This window comes from Lissotriton helveticus, chromosome 3_1 (assembly GCF_964261635.1).
Source record: "Lissotriton helveticus chromosome 3_1, aLisHel1.1, whole genome shotgun sequence".
Lineage (NCBI taxonomy): Eukaryota > Metazoa > Chordata > Amphibia > Caudata > Salamandridae > Lissotriton > Lissotriton helveticus.
Genome location: NC_136061.1, coordinates 966,355,274 through 966,375,791, shown reverse-complemented (window position 1 = coordinate 966,375,791; position 20,518 = coordinate 966,355,274). Strand labels below are relative to the sequence as shown.

The following is a 20,518-nucleotide window of genomic DNA, read 5'->3' as shown; positions in this document are numbered from 1 at the left end:
GAGCGCATTCCACTAGCAGAATAGGGGCTTCTGTGGCCTTTTTAGGTAACATCCCTCTAGCTGACATATGTAACTCAGCTCAATGGTCTATACCACACACATTACCAACCACTATAGTGTAGATGTGTTAGCACGACAACAGGCTAATGTAGGCTAAGCAGTGTTCCAAACAACTGCAACATCTACAGGTTAGCCACCGCTTTGGGAGGATACTGCTTTATAGTCAATGCAAGGCATGTGTATCTACAGCACACATGCCTCAGACGGATAATGTTACTTAACCAGTAAGCATCTGTTCTTGGCATGTAGAGCTGTAGATTCACATGCGCCCACCCGCCTCCCCGGGTACCTGTAGTTTTTGCAGTTTTTCATTATAAATTTATACGCATGGACATCTCTATACTACACTTACTCCATTCTCACCCTCTTGCGGGAAAACAATCTAACAATGAAGTCGATGACCATGCGCACGAGTCACCTTACCTTGTGACTAGGAAAGACTTCTTCGAAGAAAAACAACTTGCAAACTTCCGGACCCAACACTAGATGACAGGAGTATGTAAAGCATGTGAATCTACAGATCTACATGCCTAGAACAGATGCTAACTGGGTAAGTAACATTATCCTTACCTTCCAGGGCATTATATAAATTAGAGCACCGTATCTAAGTGTGGGCTGAGATGTTGTGTTAGAGGACTTTTATATTTGTGGAGGTTAACCCAAAGTAAAGCGTGTATGTGTGAGACTTCTACCAACAGAGACACCATGAGAAAAATAAAGAATAATGTCGACTGCACACAGTGAGTTAATTTTTCCAGTAATGGCTCTTGATCTTCTACAGTAGTGGATATTAAATTAGGTAAATGTTATGAAAGTGTGTGCAGTGACCATACTGAGAAGTAAATGTTCAGGCCCCAGAGATTCGAGTGACAGGGCATTGGAGCAGTAGTGGGAGCTGTCCTGCTCCGTCATAGGGTCAGAGGTTAATCAGGCGACTGCTTCGTCTTTACTGCTGATAGATGTTCATAATTTCTTTTTCTCTATTTTGTTGTAGGGCATTGTGGGCAATTTAGCCAGTGGCAAGTCGGCCCTTGTTCACCGGTATCTAACAGGCACCTACGTTCAGGAGGAATCCCCGGAAGGTAGGTCAAAACCAGTTGCCAGCGAGGTCTTGTTTTCCAGATTGGTTATTTAAACCACGACAGGAGCTAATCACTGTCTTTATATCTTTGCTAGAAAGACTGTACATTCAAAAACAGAGCGTGTTGTGGTTACTACTGCTACAGTGTGTGCTTAACCAGAAATAACCTTTATCTAACATCAGATGGTATTAGCCGAATGCAACTCTGCCCATTGACTTGAGGCTCACTGTGGCATTCGATGAGAGAGCCCAGAAATCTCGCTTCTCTAGGAGGCATGAGAAGGCTATTGAATGTTTTTCATTGGAAAGCCCTGTGGATTCCTTTCTATCCCTTCAACCAGTGGGTCTTCATCCATGTCCATGTGCTGGTAGTAAAGTGCCCGGTCCTTCAACAAGGCAGGAATTGAAACAAAATGAGTGTGAGCAGATTTACTGAACCTTCTTCCTTCACGAGAGTGCCAGTACTCTCCCATTAAATAATATAAATTCACTGCTCAGTAACATTAGTGCTGTCCCTTGTGTCAAGAAGCTACCCTTCTTGGACAAGAAATATCTATACTTTCCCAATCAAAGTAAAGATGTTGTGGATGGGGAGTCAGAGAATAGCTGCAAACACGTGGATTCTCCCGCAGTTCAGAATCCTCCTCCAAGCTCAAAAGTGACTAAAATTATTTACAAAGTGAATACTTCATTTTGATAAAAGAGAACAATTCCATTGTGGTGCAAAAATATTTATCTGTTAACGGTCCTTCTCAGATTCTTCGTATTGGTCGCTTCTTAGCAGTATTCATTCAGATAGTTGCAAATGTTTTTGTTTAAAAAAAAAAAAGCAATTTATTGATCTCTATTGCAACTGTTTGCAAATGATCACTGCTCTGTTGAAGTTACCAATATTTTGGCTTTCTCCCTTTCCATGTGCAGTAATCAATAATATTTTGTTGATTTTTCTAATATAGTACCCAAAAGTAACCTAGATACATCTCTCCGAAAAATAGGCCAAAAATAATAAACAGTGACCTAATCTATTCAGTGATCAGTAATATCTTATTTATCTCACACACATATGCAGTGATCAATAATCTGTTATTTCCTTTGTATTATTGATCATGTTCTTCATGCATTGATCATTGTGTTTGGTTTTCTCATGCAGTGATCAATCTGGTATTGATTGTTCCCTATGCAGTGACAACAATCTGGCATTGATCTTGTTGCTCTCACAGCGATCACACTGCTAGGGTCCCCGTTTACTCTGCAGTGGGTGCTACTTGTGTTTTATTAATGGTGTTATACAGTACCCTGATTATTCTCATATGCACCCTGCTTTCTCTGACATACATATCCACCCAGATTTCACCTTGCTTTTTCGGTAGCAGCTCTGGTGTTGGAAGGTGCTGTCATCACCACCATGCGTGGATGGCTGTGTGCTGTTAGTCTTTCCTACCGTAATGTGAAGGAAGAGGGTTATAACAGCCTCTCAGCTGGTGCAAACCATGGCTTCCCACAAGTCGCACGGGTCTACTCAAAGTCGTTGGTCAAAGCAGGACGTTTCTCTGTTTACGGATTGATCCCAGAGCAGAGGATAATGTACTGTGGCAGCAGTGCTCGTTTGTGCTTCCCATTTTTCTTCACTGTGGGCATTGAACATTGGATAACAAGTGTATGAATGTTTGAGGGATGCTTCTCTTTGTACATAGTCTTCCGGTAACAAAGGCGGACAGGGGTATTCATTGTATTAACTATGGGCCTCTCCTGTCAGATTTTAGCTTAAACCCAGACCTCGCCTGGAATCTAACTTGGGCTGAATCTGTCCAGCTTTAGCTAACCCCAATCCTTTTGGTGAATGCCAAGCACAGTTGCCTGATGTTGGACACGGTGTTGACTTGTCAGTGGCTTCCCCTCAGAAAGGAGAGTTTTCTACAGTTTGGAGAGGAAACCTTACTTTGCAGTGCTTGCTAAGTGGGTGTCTAGTACACTTAGCTATACGTCAATCAGTTAAAAAAATTAACAAGAAAAGAAATGCAGGGTAGTCGTTCAAAGTGAAGTTCCCAACACTAGAATCTCAGATACCTGTAGACAAATGTACAGACTCTCTGCACATTGGGGGATTGCCAGTATTTCTTGCTGCTGCAGTGTTTTGTGAGTCGTGTGTTTCAGTGCTCCATTCACATTTGATACAGTTAATCAGTCTAGACCAGCATGTCTGTGCTTGTCGGTCGCCGGCATGCTTCGTACCACTTGTGATTCCAGTCCACTTCAGCTACTAGTCACTATCTTTAGGCGCAAGCCCCTGGGCTTGAAGTACAATGTACGGCACTTCAGCTGATGGAGTACCCCAGGTAGATCCCAGCCTCCCCAGATAGAACCTCGCCCTGTCTGCAGGTGGCCTCCACGATAGAAAGTAGCCTATAGTCCCTATTTTTTGCAATGGTATTTTTTGCTCTTTGCCCATTCAAACCTGAGCTTCCAGGTACCAATTCCTAGAAACAGTGAATAACAAATGTGACCAGTTTCATTTGCAGGAACTTTATTAACCTACACTTCTCCCCCAACTTAAACTTCTTATCAAAGTATGGTGAACAAAACTACCAGCTCCAGATGTTTTGGACAGTTCTAGTCATTAATAATATCCATTAGTCTCGTACACGCCCACATTTTCAGGTTGGGGTGATATCAGTCCCCCTTAGTGAGAGTCGTCCATCAGTGCTCAGCAGTGTCAATGTGTCTAATAGTATACCAAGAGAAGCCATGAATGAGCTCTCTTCTTGTTGCTTCATGCTTTGTCTGCTCTTGTGTGTGTGCCATGACTGTTTCAGTCCGTCTTTGAATCTCTGGTTCCTTCCTTCCCTCACTGGCTCTTCCATTCTTTGCAGATATCGATGCAGGTAACGCTTCCTTCTCTCCGCCCGGCGCTTCAGGGGCTGAGGAGGCTCCACTTCTCCATCGGAGAGTTTTCCACTTTTCTTCTGTGTCTCATGCTTCACCATTTAACTCTAGCCTCCATCCATCCACCCTCACTCTGTCTGTCTGCGCCCTGGTGTAGTGGTAGTGGTAGACTAGTTGCACCTTGTGTCTTCTGTAATCCGTCACCCCATCCCAGGTTGCTTCGTGGTGGCATGTGAGGCGGAGACCTGAAGGGCTCTGAAGGCACCATTCCCACCGCGGCTGCAGGTAAAACAAACTGGTCAGAATAGCCAAGAATGAAACACCTCCACTGCGAAACCATCACTATCCGCTATTGTCTGCCTTTGATTGGGGTTGAAGAACCCTTCGATTGATTGATTGAATGGATGTATGTCAGCCCATAATGCTGTAGAGTTCCTAAGGGCCTCATAGAAAAAAATGTTTGAATTGGATGCTCATAACTTTATCCCTTTACTCCTTTTACGGAGTCATGGGTGACCTGAAATGCCTCCCAGATACTCCTGCAGTAAATGATAAATTGTCTCATCTGGCATTAATGTGCATGGACACCAGCGCTGGGTGCATTTACCGCGCTTGAATCCACGGTCTCCTTTGCTGGTAATCTATGTTGGGTATAACCGGGCCATCAAAATTATGGGATTCTGCACCATTTTCGCCATAATCATAGATTTGCCACACTTGCCATATAATTAACCATCTGCTGCATAGTTTGCAGATTTAAAAAGAAAATGTTCCAAGTTGAAAGGACCAAAAGTTGTTTTGAAAGAAGCACTACACATGGCCCTGCGGAGTGGCGGACCCTTTCCTGGGGTTAACTGCCCGTGTTTTAGTTGTCGATTGAGGAATTCATGTTTTAAAGCAGTACTGAGTTGAAATGTTTGCCCAGACAGTATTAATGTGTGTTAGAATGACAGACCGTGAGATAATACTGCCACTGAATGTTCTAAAGTATACCACATAATTGAGTTAACTCTCTCTGGTAATTTCGTCCTTCATTGCTGCATAATTCCAGTGTCCCTGTTCATACCCAGTATAATCAGTCCGTTTTGGGTGCGGGCAGGTAGCGTTTTCTTTTGCTGGTAGTATGCTGTAGTACACAGACTTCTGCAGCCCTGCTTAAATACACAGTCTAATGTGCCGGTACTGGGCCCAAATACACAATGTAAGCAGCTAGTACAGCGCCTAGAGGTTCAGTCTTGTTGCCAGTACTGTATTTGCGTGGCTGCAAGGGTCTTCTCTGCTGGTGCTGTGGATGAATACGTTGCCTGACCTTCAGGCACTTCCAAGTCTACTCCACTGGTACTGCTGTGTAAACTCGGTGTATTTGAACACAGTAACGCCAACTACGACTGGGAGGTCATGTACAAAACTAGCAGATTACACTGGTCATCCAAACATACTAGGGCAGATAAAAAGTGGTGTCGACTGGATGGATATCTGTGCACATTATTGGTAATCAGACAATATTCAAGCACAAAACCTTTATAGGAGGTTGAGTGCCTGTCCTGTGTCTGGACACCCATTCTGTACTGCAAGTACTGTCTCTCCTGTGTGACCTGCAGGTTCTGTGCTTGGAAAGGCCTAACGTACTATTACTGAGTAAGGGCTTCCTTGTATATCCAGTCATGTTTGTTGTGTGTTAATATGTAATTTGCAGCCTGCACGTGGACACACGATAATTTTCGACCTCTGCAAAAGGTGCTGAAATTAAACTTCACTTAACGGTAATAGCAATTAGTGTTTAACCTGTCAATAATCTACATGTATAACAAGTTTCATTTCTCGTAAAATTTCTGGTTACCTGTCGTTCTTCTTGCTATTGATAATTGGCCCTTTTATGGTGCAGTCACCCTTCAGTATTGTGCAGGCATTGCTAGTTGCACACCTAAGTCTTGTCCGGGTATGTCATTTTTAGGTCGAGCCTGGGCAACGCATGAGCTGCTCTGCGAGGCATGCTGTATTGAGGTATGGCATAGAAGCTCCGCCCATTTTCCACCCATCTTTTCAATTGGCTTCTGATACTGTCTTTGCAAAATAGTTGCTTTTCATTCGTGAATAGGCTCAGTAGTCCCTCCTTGGTCCCATCTTGTCTGCATTTGTAACCTCCCATAACAGCTGGCCTTTTTACTTGTGGTATTACACGGTCTGCTTTATGTAGTCAGAGAGCACCATTTTATTTAATCATCTTCCCCTGCTGGCGTGCTTCACCCACAACATCGCAGCACGCTGCACGCTTTTATATTATATATTATAGTAGTGTATTTAAATTACAGTCCGATCTGCTTTAACTATAGTGGCCACACTTATTTAATTATTTAACTTACTGCGTGGCCCCTTTCACTTTAGCCGCCAGGCTTATTTAAGTATTCAATTTACAGCGCAGGCCTCTTTCACTTTAGGGCCACGCTTATTTATTTATATAATTAAAAGCGCAGACTGCTTTCACTTTAGCGCCCACCCTACGGAAGCTTTGTTCATTATTTTTCCCCCTTTGGGTGAAAGCACCCCTTATGCACTTTCACTTTGTTACCACACCCCTCTCTTTAACTCTGCTCACTGTAACCTGAATACGGCGAGCAGCGTCTAAAAAAAAAAAAAGGGTAGCAGCCACCATTAAAGTGGTCTTTCATTTACATTTGCAAGTGATAGAGCTATTGGCCTTAGAAATAAAAATGCATTTTTATATATGTATTGCTTTTAAAAACACATTAATAAAAGGCATTGTCATTTGCAGTGCCAATAGCTTAAACGCTCGCAAATGCGAGACCTATTGCATTGCAAATGCTTGTTCAGTCCAGTATGCGGTTTATCTCTTGGCACTTGGTAGTTATTTCCACTGCAGTATCATGTTGCCTCTCGTTCCTCTAGAGTTTACCTAGCACATGGTCTCTGCACATAGATCCTGTCTTCTATTGTTTTAATTCCAGACTGACACTGGGTGGCTCTCGGTGCACCATCCATCCCCTCCCCATCCCCCTGGCACCGACATCCTTGTTAGCATTGCCTTATAAAGGAGTCGCCTCCTTGCCAACAAGCGTGTGTTGTCTGGGCAACTCGAGCTTCAGGCAGGCTCATAATGGGAGGCCAGGCAGTGTCTGTGCAGTTCTAGAGCCAGGCAGGCGCTGATATGGGCAGGAGGAGGTGATTTGCTGTATCAATGCGCCTTCGCAGTAGACATTTTCAGGATAGAGATCCGGCACAGTGAATGCGTTTCTAGCACCAAATATGCTCAAAAAGGGGACTGCCGTGTTGCATCGACATCCTCAATGAGAGTAGAAGCCAGCGGTGAACAGTTCTTGCTTGGCACACGTTTGATCATCCTATGTTATTTTTATTTTGCTTTGATTTCCCCAAATCTAACGTCACTGATTTAAAAATTGTCCAATAAATCAGTGATTTTTCTATTTTCTGGGTGTGTATTTAATTAAAATACGAAGTAATTCGAAGCTGATGATATTTTTTTTAATTGCTTTCATTTATATCTTTTAATCTGTTGCCATGGCGCCTTCTGGGCACTTGAGAATGCTCATGCACGTGGGAAAATAAATATACCACGTCGTTACTTGGTTGGCACTAGAGTATATGTGATAGAAAAATTAAGGTAGAAATGTTTGTTGGCGTGGGATTTAGGTGAGAGGCCCTTAGGGATGTCTGCATAGTTACTGGAATCACATGAGTTGGGAGGGTGCCGGAGCTTTGTGTCTGTGGTGAGTTTGGCTAAAATACTTTTGATTGACACATCCTTGGACTTCAGTTTCGAAAATACCTCACGAGTTCGATTTTTAAAGTGTGTTACTTCAAATGTTACTTCACAATGTTTACTTTTTTCCTTCTGTGCTTTCTTTGGATACTAAGTGTTACCAGTGCTTAATTTGTAAAAGAATAAGTACCTGGGCCCAAAGATTTGCTCAGAAGCTTGTGTCTGGTGCAACTCAATGCCAGCGTGCCGAATACAGAGACTGCGTGGTCGTGGTTGTGGTCTTGGTACCTCAACAGGATTCTTTAACCCACCACCAAAACAGTCCCTGCCCTTGATCCCACTCTTGCAGGTTTTTTTCGGCCCTGCTTACTCAATTTGTCACGGTTTTTCAGTCTCTTTCTTCCTCCTCCTTTCTCTCTCGTGTGTTTTCCTCTCTCCATCTCTGGATCAAAGTCTGATGAGGAATAACAAGTGACGAACATGAGTATTGGTGGCCCTACTTACAAACAGCGCCTCAAATTAAGCTGTGGTGTGTACCACGGTTGTCTTTCTCCTTCCCTCATCTTTTTTACATTATTGTGCTTTCCTTTTGTTTTGTTAGTAAGCATACTTCCTTACACTTTTCCCCTTCGCTTCTTTTTATTTTTGACCCAGTTTCTTCTGCATCTGAGAAGTAACCCTTCTGAAATTTGACTTAATACCCTGTTTTTAATCCGTTTTCTGAAGGTGAGAAAGGTGAAGTCTATTCTCGTAGTGTTCAGTCGTGTAGAGTCCTTTGTTCCAAGGACTTGGCCGCATGTTTTTCTTATTTGAAGTTCTGTTGGTGGACAATCTAAAAGTAGTTGAGGAGAGTTATCCAGATAATCTGTATCCTTGCCCCAGAACTCTCTGTGCATGGCACTTTAAACGGCACTTTAAACGCCAAGTTACTATAATAAAAACAGTTTTAGGTAGTACTTAATACAACGGTTTTTTTTGTTTCGAAGCACTGTAACTAACAGGTGTTACTACTTAATAGGTCAGTGGTACTTAATTAACTCCCCGTTTAATAATGCTAACGCGGGATTACTGGTTACTAATTATCTTACCAAATCCCATTTCCTGTCGACTGAATCGTTGGTACCTGTCTTGAGTAAAAGGTAATCTCGCAGTAAACAATCAATTTAAGAACTTACACCACTCTAAATGACCACTGACCAAAATTAAGTTTTAAAGATTTAATATAAAGTCAAAGATAACTGAAGATACAAACTTCTCAAAATGAGATTCAAGAGGTAGATCGGTATCACTATGAACATGAACTTTTTGAATAGTCTGAGTCTGAAAAACAGAATAATCAGTACAAGTTCGAAAACCATCAGGGTTGCCAAAATGGATACAAGTTGCAACCTCAAAGTCATTACAGAAAAGAAAATTAAGGTTAGTCTGTCCCTACACTACACTAAATGACATCCCTACTTAACAAGATCTTTACCCTCTAGGTGTCAGCCGTGGTGATTTCCTAAGAAGATCACGCACTTCTCTTTGTCTCTTCTCTGATAATGGGTCTCTCCTGATCAGCCTATCTGCCTACCCATCCGCTTCCTTAGGCTCCCAAAATCATCTGCTCTGCTCTCCTCCCGGGTCACTTTCCCTAATACCAAATCACATTTCCAATAGAAACGCCCCTTGGGACGCCCCTCACGTGGTACATCTTTCCGCGGCAAACTCCATGATGGTACTCTTGAAGACCCTCGTTATAGTTGACCTTGGTTCCCAGGCTCCTTCTTCCGTGCGCTGATACCCCCTGAAATTCCTGGAAACTCCTACAGGCCTGCGCAAGGCGCCACTGAACAAAGTCCCTTTCATTCGAGCTGATTAGGACCCTCGCACCTGCATACAGCTCGTCCTGCAGTGGGCCTCAAATTCCAGACTTCACCATATCTTAGGTCATAAAACACTCTCAGAGCTCCATACTGGACACCTCACGACCTCTCCTCTAACGAGCACATGACGATTTAAACTACATGACATTATCTGTTCTGGCCTACTTGATTTACATGCAGCAGGTTCCTGCACTCTTAAAACGTTAACTTGATTTAAACAGCAAACATTCTTAACTAGCATACGTTTCTAAAATAACACATCTATAAAGCATATACTTTTAACCCTAAGTTCAATAGTACATTTTGAAAGAACCATGTCAACTTTATCTCACATTACTTTAGCAGCACGTTCAGGTTTGCTGTGAATTGCCCTAAGGCCTACACATAATACTGGAATCCAAAGTTACATTTAATTTGGACATGACTCTTTTTAACATGAGAACATGAGGTTTTCACATATATTCCAACATTTCTACATTTAATCTCACACCGTTATAATTATAGTTACTCTACTTAACATTCTATACGTTTCACTACTGAATACAAACCACTCTGTATATTTCACTCCTGGATATAAAATACTCGTGTGCAAAACATGTTTAAACTAACTACGTGCTTGTAAATATGGCGTACTTATACATTTTTTTTCAAACTCGTGCTCTCTCAGTCCCCCCTTTGATGACCTTCAGGGGTCATCATCACCATGACACTAAAATGTAGAACCTTTAAAGTGAAGACAGGGCAGTACCACTTCTTTTCATACTCTCTAATGCTTTCAGACTCTTATATTGAGTGTCCTGCATCGCTGTCAACTCTTCTTCCTGTTTCTTCATAGCTCTCTGTAACCTATTTGCTCTATACCATTGATACAAACGCACCAATCCCCACAAAGTGATTACACAAATCATTACTATGATGATGGGCTTCAATATGTACCAAACGATACCCTTTCCTAAGTTGGCAAACCAACTTCCAACTTTACCCATTCCATGACCTACTTTTTCCCACACATTTACCTTTGCTAGGTCCTCAATTTCGTAGTGTATGGCAGTGATGTTTTGTATATACTTCTCTAGAGGCTTTGAATTGTCTGGAATGTAAGTACAGCATTCCTGGACCTTCAAGGCCCTACAGACTCCTCCCTCTTTTGCTAACAGAACATCTAAAGCAAGTCGGTTCTGAAGAACCATTGCCCTAATCGATTGCATCTCCCCCTCTATCAGCATCAAGGATCTTGCAGTACTGGCAGACAGTCTATCTACGACTGTAGCTAACCTCCTGATCTTAATGTCATTCATTATCAATCCTAGGAACGGGAATGCAGCACCTATTACATCTCCAACTACTTCTGCTGCACCCAGCCCTCGCTTCCATCTAGTTGATTTCTTTCTTAGGCGTGTCTAAATTCTCAACATGATATATTTTAGGGAAGACAACAGCCAGATAGCATGATCCGTACCAATTATCTGGTAACTTCACATAGGCATATCTTCCACATACAAAATATACATTTGGTATTGCTTGCATCCCTTTCATGAAGTTCTTAGAGTAGTACTCCAATTGAAAGGCATGTTCACAATTTACTTGTCCTACATAAACGTTTTCATAATAGGAGTAACTCCTGTGAATGCACAGTTTCCCCCGTTTCTCCTTATCCAAAGCAATTGGACCAATACTACCTTTTCGTTGTTGTGCCCTTTCCTCCTTGGTCCAATCTGTTTCCCCTTGTCCTGATGCCTTCAATATCTTCTGCCTCCTGTATCTAGTATCTACCTGAGCTATAAACTTTTTCTCAACTTCTGATATTTGACAAGTCAGATTGTTGATTCGAGCATGTGAAGTATCTAACGTTCTCCATGGAATAAACCATTTGTGTAACCTGTCTTCGCTTTTGTAGTAGTCCCATTTGTTCAAAGGCTTGAAATTCGGAACCTCTGGCAATGTCGAGTCGAAATTCGAGAAGTAATACTCAAATCCGTCTCGTCCATAAAACATACTTAACAATAAACTGCACGTTATCCCATAGGTCAACGGGAGATGATGATATTTGATACCCTCCTCCACCGAAATTGGTAATTGCATACAGACATAGCAATCCTTTACCTCCATGGCATCAACATATTCATAAAGCAACTTAGCATAAGCATTTGACTTGTAATTCCCCTGTGACTCATCCATGTGTAACCTTTTTACTTCTGCATCTAACAACGCTTTGTCTTTCTCATTGATGTTTCCCTTCTCCTTAATAATGGTAGTTCTCGGTGTTGACACTCCCTTATCCTCCTTAACTGTGGTTCCATCCCCTTCGTGTCCCGCTAGGAATGAAACAGTTACCACTAAAATTATAAGAGAAACCACTACTCCTAAAAATGTAACAGCTATACATTTTGCCCTGCGGTTCGGGTTGCCAGCCTCCATGTTCTCAAACAGTGTAGTTTTCGACTTTCTTCCAGCATTCACTTCCTCTTCTTTTCAAACAAAGTCTTTCTCTCTTGCAATGTCTTTCTTGGAACACTTGGAAGCTTGACAATTTATTTCCGCAAAACAATTCAAAGTCCAGTAAAATAGACAACCCTAGCCCTTCTCCATCCGCTAAAAGGAAACCCCTACCATTTTTTTTTCTTCTTCCACTCGGCGCTAGGTTATCTTGCAACAATTTACAATTTCTTTTCAAAAGTCTTATTTTCGTCTGAAGTTATGTATGACTCAAGGAGTGACACTACTTCTTCATAAACGTCCATCCGAAGTATCATTCCCTCAGGTTCTGGACAGTTCGTACCACACCATGGAAAGTCAACCTTTTCTAGGATTATTCTCCTTATTTCGCTCAAGACCAGTGGACGGACGAAATTGAGAGTTAGCGTTTTTTCAATTTCCAATCCTGGTACTATCAGTTCTATATCCACAATTACAAAGGGGTCCGTTCTAATCAAGATCACTTTCTTCACTTTTCCAGATCTGCACCCCCTTGAAGACATTCGCAATATGATATTAGTCCACAACAATAAGTGCTCCTAGCATTTCTACTACTCTCTCAAGCATTTCCAAACGAAGAAGAGTTCCCTCCAATATTGGATATCGTGAACAGCAAACTGGAAACTCAACTGTTTCTAAAATCAACTTTCTTATTCCACTCAGGAGAGCAGGATGAACGATGTTGAGTGTCAGCAACCTTTCGGTCTCCGCTCCTGGCAGTAGAAACTTTATTTGCACTGTGATGATCGGGTCAGTTCTGATCAGTTCCACTTCCCTGATCCTCCCTGTTCTGTGTCTCCCAGACATCTGCAACGAGGTAGGTCCAATCGGGAGTAGAGTATCTTCTGCTAGGCACTCGCACCCTACTTGATCTTCTAAGACCCTCCTCGGCTTGATCCTGGATATCTTCTTCTGGATCTGAGTCTTCGGATATAGGAGTAAGCGTTTCTTCTTGGGCCGACCTCAAACTTAGCCTTCTTCTTCTTGCTGGCCAAGTGGCAGCTCCAAGCCTTATTCTCCTATTCCTTGTCCTCCCACTTGGTTCTTGGTCGCTCCGATACGGATCTGAGTCTGAGTCGTATTCACTTCTGCTCTCTCCTTCAGTTGCGTCTTCTGTCTCACTGCCGTCCTGCCTTCGCTCTTATTCTGAATCCGATGCGTTCCCAACTTCTTCCGACACCTCCTCAGCTGCCCCAATCCCTTCTTGCGACTCTTCTTCCACTTCCGGGCTTTCGTCTGGGATGGGAGCTGTTCCTTCTAGAGGTGCTGGAACTCTTCTAGTATGGGATGCATGGATCCAATTTGGCAGCCCCCCGCACTTCACCGCGGTGTTCGTGATCAGGATTACCTGAAAGGGCCCACGCCAGCGAACATCTAGGCAGTTCTTCCGGACGTGCTTTTTAACCAAGACCCAGTCCCCTGGGTTCAGGTCATGACACAGGTTCCTCGCTGCTGGAACTTCAGCCGCATGCACCTGAAGGGACACAGAATGGATGGCGTCAGACAGTCCTTTACAATAATCCAAGATCAGATCATCTGTAATATTCAATAGAGCAGTAGTTGGAACTGTAGGAAGTCTCATGGCCCTCCCCATCAGGATCTCGTGGGGAGAGAGACCTGTCCTCCTATCAGGTGTGCTGCGCATGCTCATGAGCACCAATGGAAGAGCATCTGGCCAACTCAAAGATGTGGATGCCACTACTTTAGCCAACCTATTCTTCAAAGTGCCATTCACTTGTTCCACAATTCCTGAAGCTTCTGGTCGATAACTACAATGCAGCTTTTGATCGATATTCAGTGTGGAGCACAACATCTTCACTATTTCGCTGTTAAAATGTTTTCCTCTGTCCGATTCCAAAGAGGCAGGCACCCCGAAGCGCGGTATCAACTCCCTGAGCAACAATTTAGCCACTGTGAGTGTATCGCACCTACGTGTAGGGTACGCTTCAACCCATCTGGAAAATACGCATACAATCACCAACACATACCGAAGGCGATTGACTCTTGGCATCTCGATGAAGTCTAGTTGCATTCTATTGAAAGGCCCCCCCGACCTCCCAATGTGACTCAGTGTGACTGGTGTTCGTTTGCCTACGTTCAGTTGTTGGCAGGTAACACATCGCTTACATACTGATTCTGCTGCTATTCTGAATTTCGGGCAATACCAAGTCTGCCTAAAAACTCTCATCATAGCATCCCTTCCTAGATGTACTGGACCATGTATTTCTCTCGCCATGGGATTAGCTAATTCTTCAGGTAACACAGCTCTCCCATCTGCTGAAACCCAGAAATCCATTTCACTTCGCACACAACCTGCTATTTCCCATGCCTTTTTCTCTGTTTCAGGTGCGTTCTCCTGCATTATTCTTAAATCCTCCCATGTGTCTACAGTTTCTAACATCATACTTAATTCAGTCTTTTCTTCTGCACCTTCTATTTCCACCTTTGAGAAAGAATAACTTTGTTCCGCACAATAGCGTGCGACTTCATCAGCATATCTATTACCTTGTGACACAAAATCTGTATTCTTAGTATGAGCTACACACTTCACTACTGCAATGTCAACAGGACCTTGTAATGCTTCTATCAGTAATCGCACAAATTCTCCATTTCGAATGGGCGAACCAGAGGAGGTCATGTAACCCCTCTGAGACCACAACTGCCCGAAATCATGAACCACACCGAAACCATATTGGCTGTCCGTGTAGATGGTGACTCTCTTTCCATTTCCTGCTATGCAGGCACGAGTTAGGGCAATAATCTCTGCTACCTGTGCGGAATGTACTCCTTCCAGGCAAGCGGCTTCCACAACTCCAGTAATGGTACAAACAGCATAAGCTGCTCTCAACCGACCAGTATCGTCTCTTAAACATGAGCCATCAACAAAGTAAATTTCATCGGGGTCAGACAATGGCTCATCCACTATATCTGGTCTGGGTTTCGTGCATAGTTCAGTCACATCAAGGCAATCGTGGTCTTCACATCCTTCGCCTTCTATTACCGAAGGTAATGGCATCAAAGTAGCAGGATTCAAGACAGAGCATCTCCTGAGAGTCACGTTTTCTGCGGCAAGTATAACTTGCTCATAACGCGTGAGCCTGCTATTGGTCAGATGCTGCGTCTTCGTCCTGGTCATTAACAATTCAACTGAATGCGGTACATACACCACCACTGGATGTCCCATTACAATACTTTCGCTCCTTTCAATGCTGACACCCGTTGCAGCAACGGATTTGAGACATCCGGGCAACGCTGCGGCTACTGGATCTAATGTAGCCGAAAAGTATGCAACTGGTCTACGGGCATTACCGTGGGTCTGTGCCAAGACTGACAAAGCACATCCCTCTCTCTCACAGCAATAGAGTGAAAATGACTTTTCGTAATCTGGCATTCCCAGAGCCGGAGCACGACATAAATCGTCTCTCAGCTGTAAAAACGCCACCAGACATTCTTCATCCCATGGTACCGGATCACTCACCTCCTTGTGCGTCAGTTTCTGTAAGGGCTTTGCTTTCAGTGAAAAGTTAACTATCCACTGTCGGCAGTAACCCACCATTCCTAGGAACATTCTACCCTCTCTCTGAGTTGTAGGCGCATTCATTTTCATTATCGCCTCAATCCTCTCTGGGGACACCTTACGTTTCCCTTTTTCCAACCTGTGCCCTAGATACTGTACCTCTGTCAGACAATACTGCAACTTGCTCGGAGATACCTTATGTCCATTTTCAGCTAAATGATTCAGTAAGGCAATTGAATCTACTTTACAAGCTTCCTCTGTTTCTGACGCAACAAGTAGGTCATCTATGTACTGTACCAGAACCGAGTTCTGTGGCAGTACTAGATTCTCAAGATTCTTTTTCAACAACTGATTAAAGATGGATGGACTGTCTGTGAATCCTTGTGGGATTCGACACCATGTTAAAACGCGATCTTCCATTTTAAACGCAAAAAGGTACCTGCTCTCTTCATCCAATGGGATTGAAAAGAAAGCCTGACAAAGATCTATCACTGTGAACCATTCTGCTTGACATGGTATTTGAAACAATATTACTGATGGATTCGGTACCACGGGACAACATGAAACGACTATGTTGTTAATTTTTCGTAAATCCTGAACTATCCTAAACTTCCCGCTAGGTTTCTGCAAACCCATAATCGGGGAGTTACAAGGACTGCCCACGATTTCCTTCAGTATTCCCTGCTGTATCATTGACTCGATCACAGGCTTTATTCCCGCAATCGTTTCCTGGGACAATTTGTATTGAGGCGTTCTTGGAAACTCAACATTTGGTTTTACCAGAATTTTTACCGGTTCTACCCCTTTAATCAATCCTATATCTTCTCCTGTGAAATCCCACACCTCTGACGCCACTGCATCTCTTAAGTCTTGTGGAAGATCTTCTACAGTCAGAGTAGGATATAGTTCTACACAGAATTTTGAATTGGCCACCTTAAAGGTAGCATCATCGTCGGTAGTCTGTACCTCCACTCCTTGTGGGGTGCAGTATATGGTGCAATTCAATTTGCATAACAAATCCCTACCTAACAGACATACCGGACTCGAGTCACAAACCACAAACTGATGTTCGTTCATGTGGTTTCCAATTTTCACAGACACTGGTTCTGTCAAGGGACTAGTCATTCTTTTATTTGCGACTCCTACCACTTGAATTGTTTCCCCTGACATTGGCAAGTCTGGAACTACCGCTGATCTCAGAGTCGAACGAGTAGCCCCAGTGTCCACTAAGAACGTAGTGGGACACCCTGCCACTTCTGCCTCAACAAATGGCCCTCTCTGATCCACTTCTAGAACTGCCCCGAGGGTACAGTCTTCTTCACTGCTCACCCGTTGTCCTGTCAATGGATCAATGTAATAACATTTTTCTTCCTCGATAAACAGAGGCATTTGTTTAAAGACCTTTCCTCCAGCTGCTATCTTCGGTGGCTGTGGGAATTGGGCCCGTGGAGCCGAAGTCCCCCCTTTGGCCACCTTACTGCTTGGGACTGTCACTTTTTGCACTGGGTCTTCTTGGACCTGCTCTTCTACTTCTAGCTCCCCATTTTCAGGGTTAAAGGGACACTCGCGTCGCCAATGCCCCACCTGATGACACAGATGACACTTTGTCGTTTTCTTTAAAGTGGCAAAGTCTATCCTAGGTCTCTGCCCTTCTTCATTATCTTTGTTCTGACCATTTGGTTTTCGTCCCATCCCCTGCTTCTGCTGGCCACCCTTCCCAGCGGACTGCATTTGCACCACCATCAATTTCTCCTTTAGATTCTTGGCTTTAGAATCTATCTCGTCACTGCAGTACCTCGCATATCGTAAAATCTCATCTAGTGGTTTGTTCTGCCAACAGATTAAATGTTGCTGTATCATCAAACAAATATCAGGTCTCAACCCCAAGACAAACTTTGACACGAACTGCCCTATGTCTTTGGGATCCATTACATCTAGTCCACTGTATTGCTTGAATGTTTTCAACAATCTTTCATAAAACTCGTGAACTGTCTCCTTGGGTTCCTGCCTTGTTCGGTCTATTTTTACCCAATCTATATCCTGTGGTGGTACCTTATCTTTCAGCCATGCTATTACCCTTTCATACTTTCGCATGACAATCTCAGATGGTCCATTTGTTCGAGCATCCCTCAATGGTTCAGCATTTGGCCATTCGACACTAGTCTTACAAGGGGTCCATAGATCAGATGGGACCACGATGTCAAACAACGTGTTCAAATCTATCCACAGTACTTTCGAGATTTTAACGAACCTCTCTACCTGCTTATACCATTCGACTGGATTGTCCCGCAACTTCGGAAATGAGTTGGTAAATGCGGCTAAGTCTCCTCTACTCCAGGGCACATGTACATAATTTCCATTTGATATTTCTCGCAAAGGGAATGCCTCCATCTGCATTACCCTTCCCTCAGGGGTCATCACATTTGTACTTCGCCTAACTGTGCCCTTTTTCGACCACCTTTCTTCCCATTTATCCAGTTCTCTCCACACTCTTATCCCTGTTACCAACTCTCTTATGTGTGTTTTTAATCCAGTAGTTCTCTTCTCATCTAGATCTTGGTCTGCGTACTGTAATCTGTGGTTGCTCTGCAATGCCCTTGTCCTAGACAAATCCACGGCATACTTGTCTGCCAAATCAGTCAGTTTTTCATGAAACGCTCTAGCTTTCCTAGTAATATCCTTTGCCATGAACAATAACTCATCCTGTTCATACAATTCTATCCTTTCCAAAGGCAATGTTCCATCTATTATCTCATCAACATCTGATTTTAAACTGGTAACATCAAGCCTTTTTGCCTTTATTTCAGCTTTCAAGACACTCAATTTAGCTCCTCCATCCGCATCTCTCCCATCCCAGCTCCGAGATCTACGTTTAGGTATTGGTGAATTATAGGGAGTCCTCCCCTGTTCCCATCTCTCTAAGTCCCATGCCTTTCCATCTTCTCGGGGTGGGTGGTGAAACACTCCTTCATGCCTCCCAGCCTCTCTCTCTCCATCCTGGCTAGTTTCACGGGATAGAGGGTAAGAGGTTCTATTACTCCCTCTTTCTTCCCTACTTCCCTGTGATTCCTGATTATTCAAGGCGTGGCGGGACCTATCGCTGTTCTCCTTTCTCCAATGTTGAACGTCTTCCCCAAGTGTATGATGAAGGCACCTAAACCTATTCTGAAAAGCCCGTACCGCCTCATCTCCTCCGTTCCCCCAGAGGCGGGACATTTCCTCACATTCTACAATCTTAGTATTTTGTTCCGGCTGTTCTCTCTGATTTGTAGGACATGCATCCCCTCTATTCTCTTGACTTTGGCCTTCCCGGCTCTGACTACTCTCGCTGGCCCCACAATGAGATACTGTCCCGTTTCCCCTGCTTTCCCACTCTGGTTCCGTTCTTGTCCTGTTACTCGGAGATACTATGGACCCGTCCCATTCCCTCAAATCAGCTCTTAACTCTGAAAAAGATCTTGGCCGCGGTCCCCTTAGATCCATTGGTCCTCTCGGACCTCCCTGTTCTGAATTGGGACCGACAGTTGTGTCTAATGGGGTGTTCCACGTTACCGAACCTGGTAATTGTTTCCATGCATTCGTCACATTATTCCTCCTTTCCATCTCAATCCTTTCCCTATCCAATTGCCTTTGTTGTTCCCCTCTATCTCTCTCAGAATTATAGATCGAAACTATGGGTCCTATGGTAACAGGCACTTGAAGAGCGTCTGGCAATCCCACAGACTCAACCCTTTCTGTGGTTGGCGTTTTCTGCACCACAAACCTTCCCACTACACTCTGTACAGTGTTGTTTGGAGGTGTTTCTCCGCCTTTGCTAGGTGTCCATTCCGATATAGGGAGTGGTGTATATCCCTCTATCTCATTCCCATCTTCCCTTGCGAGCCCTCTATCTTCTATCAATCCCACTCTCGGAGGTGGTCTATCCATTAACAATCTGTTTATCAGATTGTCCTCCGACTCGCTTTCCTCGTCTTCTTCCATGAGGTTTCCTCCTCCTGACACCTCCCTCATCGGATACATTTTCTCCACTTCAATAGTCTGTACCCTCCAACGCTTTTCCTCCTCATCCCATTTGGAATCTCGCACTGCCCTTACCGATCGCGTCAGCCTTTGTTGACGCCTGTTCAAATTTCGGTCGTGTGCAGCCTTAATCCATGCATTAAGAGCCTCAAACTGTGTTGGTCTAGGTGAGGGTTTCAATGAGGACATGGTTGCTTTTAGCCGATGTAACACCTCTAACTTAAACGTTCCATACTTCGGGAACTGCATTTCCTCATTTCCTTCCGTAAGCTTATTCCAAGCCCCAATCCACAATATCGTATGCAGCCCTACATTCGTTGCCATATAATGAGCTGGCGTACCCTCTGGGGGAGCCTCTTCCCCGTAATAATGTTCACTTCGTTTACGTTTAAAAATCCCTTTCAAACACTTAAAACACTTCATGATTTCTCTTTTCTCCGCGTTTGTTTACTTCCTGATGATATTCCACCAATCTCAGCCCCGTTCTTACTAACTGGCCTATCCGTACGCGGCTTTCCTCCGACGTCACTCTAGCCGCCCAACCAGAGCGCGGCTCTAGCTAACGTCACACCAACCGCTCAATCAGAGCGCGGCTCTAGCCGACGTCACCCGTCCCCCTTCGCAGCAGTTCCCCTCCTTTCTCAGCTCGTCTCCTCGGTCATGCACGCATCCCATTCATACTCTGAAAAATGATTACTTCCGTCCAAGCGATCACCTTTCTTTGACTGTACGCCCACAGTCTTTCTGTAGTTGTCACCCTAACTTGGCGAAATGTCTTTCCGATTACTTCCAGACAATCGCCTTCTCCGATAGGTTACTCACACACAGTAACTTTCGACCAGCGTCCGTTACTCATACACACACTCTTACACTCCCCC

At 43.8% G+C, this 20,518-nt stretch overlaps 1 protein-coding gene across 4 annotated transcripts in view; it reads left to right on the top strand.

The window, feature by feature from the left end:
- AGAP1 (ArfGAP with GTPase domain, ankyrin repeat and PH domain 1) overlaps positions 1 to 20,518 on the top strand; it is a 1,166,515-nt gene that overhangs the window by 500,491 nt on the left and 645,506 nt on the right. For all 4 annotated transcript variants that reach the window (XM_078681380.1, XM_078681378.1, XM_078681379.1 and 1 more), the window contains exon 3: positions 1,055 to 1,142. In XM_078681380.1, the coding sequence (XP_078537506.1) occupies positions 1,055 to 1,142 (88 nt within the window). The remainder of the gene's footprint in view (positions 1 to 1,054; positions 1,143 to 20,518) is intronic.